The sequence below is a fragment of the Cherax quadricarinatus genome, chromosome 32 (assembly GCF_038502225.1).
Source record: "Cherax quadricarinatus isolate ZL_2023a chromosome 32, ASM3850222v1, whole genome shotgun sequence".
Lineage (NCBI taxonomy): Eukaryota > Metazoa > Arthropoda > Malacostraca > Decapoda > Parastacidae > Cherax > Cherax quadricarinatus.
The window spans coordinates 28,603,995-28,611,344 of record NC_091323.1 but is presented as its reverse complement, the minus strand read 5'-3'; the positions used below and the strand labels follow the sequence as shown (position 1 = coordinate 28,611,344).

Sequence of the window (7,350 nt, the reverse complement as noted above, 5' to 3'; positions counted from 1 at the left end):
GGGCTCAGCTTCGTCAGCCTTGAGAGGAGACATGGGAGAAGGCATCGTCTGATACAGTGTGTCAATCTCACTTACTTTAGGAGCAATGGACTGGTAAGGTAGGTCAGGCATCTTTATCTTGGGAGGAATTCCTTCATACAAAGGTATAACTCCAGGTACCTTCGCAGGAATAGGTTCGGTTCCTGGATGTTTAGCAGGAATAGTCTCATACAGTGGTATACTTCCCGGCGTCTTAGGAGCATGTGGCAGATACACTTCATTGCCTTGATACGCCTTCGGAGGTATAGCCTGGTCAGTGGCAACTGGTGCCGGAGGCGCTGCCTGATAAGGCACGTCGCTTGTCTGAGTTCGTGGCGACAGCGGCTGCACTTTTGGTTGACTGGATATGCCCTGGACATCCCCACTCAATGGCGGCAATGGACGGCTCTCCCCATCGGGTTTTCTTAAGGGCATTGACGGATAAACTTGCTCGTAGTTGGGTTTTATCGTTGGAATGGGTTGGAATTCGTAATCAAACATAGGGAACGGTGGCTGGAATTTGTGTTCAGAGTCCAGATGTATTGGAATAGGATGAAATTCGTAATCAGCCATCTTAGCTGGCAGTGGCTGGTATTTGCTCTCTCCTTCTGGTCGTCTGGGTGGTAGTGCCTGATACTTGGCATCCCCATCTGTTCGTTTAGGTGGAATTGGCTGATATTTTGCATCTCCTTCTGACCGTCTAGGTGGTAAGGGTTGGTATTTGGGATCAATATCAGTCCGTCTAGGAGGTAAGGGTTGATACTTAGGATCAACTTCAGGCCGCCTCGGTGGTAAGGGTTGATACTTAGGATCAGCCTCGGGCCTCCTCAGTGGCAAGACTTGGTACTTAGGATCAACATCGGATCTTCTGGGGGGCAAGGCTTGGTACTTAGGATCACCCTCAGATCGTCTGGGTGGCAATGGATGATACTTCGACTCTCCATCCAGGCGTCGCAGAGGTAACTGCTGGTACTTGGGTTCAATGTCGGGCCTTTGTGGCATTGGGTGGTACTTGGGCTCAATATCAGGTCTCCGCTGCTGATGTTGGTACCTGAGCTCGCTGTCTGGTGGTGAAGACTGATACTTGGGCTCTCCATTAGGGTGTCTTGGTGGCAATACCTGGTACTTAGGTTCACCGTCTTGTCGCCTCGGTGGCAGCTGTTGATACTTGGGTTCGATATCAGGCCTCGGTGGCAGTGGTTGGTATTTGGGTTCGATATCCGGTCTGGGTGGAAGTGGATGGTATTTGGGTTCAATATCAGGCCTTGGGGGTAACGGTTGATATTTGGGTTCAATGTCGGGTCTGGGTGGTAGCGACTGGTACTTAGGTTCCACGTCAGGTCTTGGTGGCAGCGATTGATATCTGGGTTCGATATCAGGCCTTGGAGGTATTGGTTGGTATCTGGAATCAACATCCAGCCGTCTTGGTGGTAACTGCGTATATTTAGGTTCAATATCGGGTCTTGGTGGCAAGGGTTGGTATTTGGGTTCAATATCGGGTCTTGGGGGTAGATGCTGATACCTGGGCTCGATATCTGGTCTTCTTGGTGGAAGATGTTGATACTTGGGCTCAATATCGGGTCTCCTGGAAGGAAGCTGTTGATATTTGGGTTCAATATCAGGTCTCTTAGGGGGAAGTTGCTGGTACTTAGGATCCAGGTCAGGTCTTCTTGGTGGAAGTTGTTGGTATCTAGGGTCGATATCAGGGCGCGGTGGGGGGATATAATGATATCTGTGATCAATATCATGTCTCTTCGGGGGTATTGTCTGGTATCTGGGACCGACGTCATATCTTTTGGGTGGTGGTATTGGCTGATATTTCACGTCAATGCCAAATTTCTTGGGAGGCACTGTGGGATACCTTTGATCTATATCCCGTCGTTTAGGTGGCACAGTTTGATACTTTGGTTCTGCCTCATACCTGGGAGGTGGTAAGGGATAATATCGCAGGTCAATTTCTGGTCTCTTGGGTGGTAGAGCTTGATATTTTGGATCTATATCATAGACCCTTGGTTGTACAGACTGGTATCTGGATACTTGATCGTGCCTCTTCTGGGGAAATGTTTGGTACTTCAGGTCAACCTCTGGTCTCTTTGGAGGTAGCTGCTCGTATTTGGGATCAATATCATACTTTTTGGGCGGTGGCGGCAGAAATTTGGGGTCGGCGCCTCTCCGCTTCGGAGAGAGCGATTGCTGAGCTCCGGACTCTGTGTCACGTCGCTTAGGGGATCCAGGAAGAAGACCAGGCCCCATATCTCGTCTTTTTGGTGAGGAGGGAAGAGCTGTTGGTCCTACATCGCGCTTCTTGGGCGATGATAACTGTTGGCCAGGATCCATGCTACGTCTCTTGGGAGATGAAGGATGGTGCGAATATGACGACTCGCCATCACGTCTTTTAGGAAAGGTTTGATACCTGGGCTCCGTGCTTTGTCTCTTGGGCAGTGACTGGTACTTGGGGTCACCCTCACTCTTCCTGCTCACTGCCTGGTACCTCGCTTCTCCCTCATGCCTTCTGGGAAGTGACCGGAATTTAGGTTCTGTGTCATGTCTTTTCGCTGCGCTCTGACTCTTTGAATCTCCATCTTTGGGTGAGCGCTTGGCAGGCTGGTCCTTGGTGGAGCGGCGAGGCAATGATTGGTAATCCTGGTCCCTCCGCCGGGGTTTGCTCTCTCCATCCCTCCCACTCCGCTTAGTTGTAGATTTGAGCTTGGGTTCCCCACCGGAGGATATCGTCTGCAGTGTCGCCTCCTTCGTGACTCCTTTACCTCGAGACAACGACCCAAGTGTTATAGGGAGGGTTGTGACGGGTTCCCCAGTGCTCCCCTCACTCAGGTTTCGCCGGTGTGATTTGGGGAGAGAAGGGGAGTTGATTCCTAACTGCTCTGCTGCTGTTGGCCCAGAGGACCCTGCTGGAGACGTCCTGGCCAGCAAGTGGAACCCCACACCCAGGGCTCTGCTCAAGTGACCAGGTCTGTTGTGTCTAGGGAGAGAGTAAAACCCAGACACAGGCCTACTAGCGGCTGGTGGTGGCTGGTAGACCGGCATTGATGCATGGGCCGTTGTAGGGGGCGCCACCAGCGCCCCAGCCACACAGACAGCAGCTGTACATGTAGCAACACCACAAGTGGGCACACCTGGTATGAAAGTCCCAGTAACTGGTGCTACGGTAGTTGACACCCCAGAAACTGGAGGTCCTCCGTCAGGTGTTCCACTTGCTGCACTAGTGACAGGAGGCAGTACTGCCTTACTGGCGTTCCTCCCATTGTTGTTGTTGGCATTGTTGTTGTTGTTGTTGTTGTTAAAGATGCTGAGTGTGGCACTAGGGAAGCCGGCGAAGCTGTTCTGTCGGCGGAACAGCCTCGGGACGGCCCGTCGGGGGGGTTGAGCGGGCGTCTGGCTCATCACGACCTTGGCAGGCTAGGCCTACTTCCCACACAACTTTTCTAATTTTCCTTCAACCAGCCGACTAGTGCGCCACTCCCCACCACATCCACTAACAACAAAAAGCGAGTGTCTCGTCCTAACAGAACCACCCTCTCCTACCCTCCGTCAATTAATCAAGCGTAACTTTGAGCTAATAGGGAAGTAATGATAGGCGAGATATCTGTCATTTATATAGCACCTCCACTTGCCACTGACTGACAGCCACCACTCGCCAAATATACATCCAACCTCAGACTACAATATGGCACACACAAATATAAATAATTAGGACCTAGACACTATTGAAATAAGGACTTTGTGGCTAGGAGGCCGAACTAGTACGAGCCTACCTTACTAGTGTTGGAGGTCTAGATCAGTGAGCGAGCTTAACGATCTATAACGACTGTGAGCCGACGAAATGAGCACCAGAAGTCAACAGCCTATGACCTTACTGTCCAAAGGTCGACAGTTTTGTGAGCATTTCAGTGAGTGGTAGCCACGTCTTAAGAGTAAAGCATTGGGTTACCTTATTTCCAAGGTAGTGAACACACTGAGTGAGCGAGTGTTGGGGAGTGTTGGCGAACACTGCCCCACTTTTACCACCACTTACACTTACCGCACGTCCCCTCAACATTTACATACAAACAACCACTAATACTTAAGAAAATGGAACTACAGGTACTTGTCACATTTACTTTTACTTACAAAACACAAATTTTGTATTGAATATCGCAAAATCAAACTATAATGGCAGCTCGACGGACAACAACATACAATTACAAAAACAGCAAGAATAAGATTGTCTAGATATTACAAACGTCTGTCTTCAAGGGGGAGACGTGACCAGAGGGGCTGTAAGCAATGTATCTTGTGCTGCCTTCACCCTTAACCACGTCTAACGCCACTTAATAAGCTCGTTCAACCTTAGCTAGTCATCAGTATTGAGCGGGAATGACTGAAGGCCTGAGCAGACTTGGGGAAGGTAAACTGATATGTGCCATCAACGTCATCATCATCGTAGTAGGTGTCGTCATATATATACATATACACACGTACATACACATACACATACACACACACACACACACACACACACACACACACACACACACACACACACACACACACACACACCAGTGTTCGGACAAGTACCTAACTACTTGCCCTCGGTCTACTAAAAATGCGACAGCAATAATGTAGAAAATGACGATACAAAACACAGACTATATTTTGTATTACAGCCATTAGAATATCAAAACCTACTTGAATGTGAGCTAATAATGTTTGTGTTCGTGTACCGTTTACCTATACATCTGATAGTTTCGAGATTGATAAATTATTATGCCTCAGCCTCAAGGTGATGAGCCTCGCGCAAGTCATCAACTGCGTTATGAAGCACGTCGTGACTACCAGCACGGCGTCGTAAAGGCACATTGATCTACGATCTCCCAGAACGCGCGTCTTCAACCCTCAAAGCGACTCGGCTCCATGATTGATGGGCAGTGTGCACGAACACTAGTCGCGGTGGTTGTTCCTTGTTGAATTTCCCTGGAACCATACACCGGTCCACTAGCTGCACAGGCCACCACCCCCACCACTGCCAGTAGAAGCAGCAACAGCAGCACAGTAGAAAGAAGAGTGATACAGCTGCCGTTGACCGTCTACTTCAATCTTTTGTTGTAGGGCCCTACATCATTTCGTGGCGAGGGCGTCTTGCCTACTGTCAACAGCGAGGAACAAGGAGAAAGTGGCGTGAGAGGCAGTGAGCAGACTGGTGTGATGGGGATGGTAGCCATCTGGTAGTGAGCCTCTGCGGAGGTGGGATGCTGGAGACGAGATACAGCACTGGGAGATACTGCTGCTACTCCTGGGTGATGCTGCTGCCACCTAGCAGTGCCTAAGCCAGGGTGCCACCGCTACTGCTGCCACTGCTTCCCAGCAGTGCCAGTATGTGGTTAGACAATTTCTTGATGGCTGTGGGAGTGTTATCGTGGTAGTGAGTAAGGAAGCTGGTGTAGGTAATATTAGGTGTTAGATGAGTGATGGTAGCAGTAACTCCAGCTGGAGTATCAACGCCACCTGGCACCTCCACTCACTTCCTGTATTTAAAAAGTACCTCACCTTCTGTATCTGAGGCTTACCTCACTTCCTGTACTGAAGTCCTAACTTACTTCCTGTACTGGAGGCCTACCTCGTTTCGTTTATCAGAGGCCTACTCAGTGTACAGAAGGCCTACCTAACTCACTACACTCACTTCCTGTAGTACAAGCCACTAGACACCCTCGTCTCACTGAACAACGTACACGGCAGAATTCAGTGGATTTTCACGCACTTGTACACCACCGCGCAACACACACTTCTCCTTCACCGATAATAATTAACACATTAATTTCACTTCACTTTCACTAATTTCCGGTAGCTAGTTGGAGAGGACGGTGCCACGGTGCCCTTCCCTCTGGCACCGCTGCAGGGCCAACTCAAAATTGGGGGGATGGGGGGGTCAGAAGAGGCTCCCCAAGAAGGAGGTCACAGAAAATGTCAAGGAAGGCCGAGGCGGGTGCCGGAAGGTGCACACATTGACACATAGGAGTCCGCGGCGGCACTGGCACTGCCAGGGTATAGAGGGCCAGGGGTGCCACCACCACCTCCACCCATCCACCACCACCACTACAACTCTTGCCAACCCCCTCCCCCAATCCTCCCCATCCCCAGACGCGCGCACATCGATCCGTACCACACGCACAGACGTACACGCGCACACACGCGCACACACACACACGCACACGCACACACACACACACACACACACACACCTCGACTGTGTGTGTGTGAGAGAGAGAGAGAGAGAGAATCATTTTTTTTATCAAAACTGGATACCTGGTGTGTGCTGCTACACTATGTTATACGATAGTTACACAGTGGGGACAAAAGGTAGCTATGTCTCCTCCATCATATTCCATCACACAGGCTGAGTGACATATAACCAGCTTCTGTCCTTATGTAACTATCATGTACAACACACCACCACCACCACCACCACCACTACCACCACCACCACCACTACCACTAACACCACCACAATCATCATGTATCTAAATTTTTATTTAAGAAACTTTTCTCAACACCTCTGTTTCTCTCTCTCGCGTGACACCTGTGATATACCTGTGACCGGATTCGAGTTTTTCTACCCATGCAGTCTGGCCTGGGGGTCAGGCTTTTCTGTTGATTGCCTGTTCAACCAGGCTGTTACTACTGGTGGTCCACTGGACCCCATAAACATCACAACCTGGCTGATCTGCCACTTGGCGGAGGTAGTGGACCACTTTCCTCATGAAACCTTCTACATTTGTCCAGGCAATGTTTGTGTCATCTATTGGCATCAAAGTCTTGGACCACGGATGTTGACACAGTGTTCTCTTATTGTGCCCCTGCTTCCCATTGGCTATATTTTATACTCCTTCCCGTGTATACCACCTTGTTATGAGAGAACGTTCTAATATGGAAGTGAGCACTCAAGTATCTCCCACGTATATAAATTATCACGCATCTCTCCTCGATCCACAGAATGAACCCTTTAATATAAATAACTTATTATAAAGTATAAAAAATCAATATGGATGCAGAAGTGATGCAAAAAATCTTCGATAAAATTAATAAGAAGAGAAACTGTTAATGTGTAGAGGATGACTTGGAAAATTTGATGATATGCAATAAAAGATGAACGATGGAATTTAATGTGGATAAATTACCTGTAATACAAATAGATAAAAACTAAATCAGACCATACTGAAGAATACAGACTATGTAACATAATACTGTGTAACACAATATTGAGTGTGTAACATTGTGTAACATAATACTGAATATGTAACATTGTGTAACATAATATAGGCTATGTAACATAATATT

At 48.7% G+C, this 7,350-nt stretch overlaps 1 protein-coding gene across 7 annotated transcripts in view; it reads right to left on the bottom strand.

Annotated features, from left to right (window-relative positions):
- The window catches only part of by (focal adhesion protein tensin), an 830,704-nt gene extending 824,646 nt beyond the window's left edge, over positions 1-6,058 (bottom strand). For 4 of the 7 annotated variants that reach the window (XM_070090565.1, XM_070090569.1, XM_070090568.1 and 1 more), the window contains exon 1: positions 1-6,057. This exon is cut by the window's left edge and continues 1,152 nt beyond it. In XM_070090565.1, coding sequence (XP_069946666.1) covers positions 1-3,420 — 3,420 coding nt within the window. In that variant the 5' untranslated portion in view covers positions 3,421-6,057. The other 3 variants (XM_070090572.1, XM_070090566.1, XM_070090570.1) reach the window with 1 other exon arrangement.
- Positions 6,059-7,350: the final 1,292 nt, after the last annotated feature.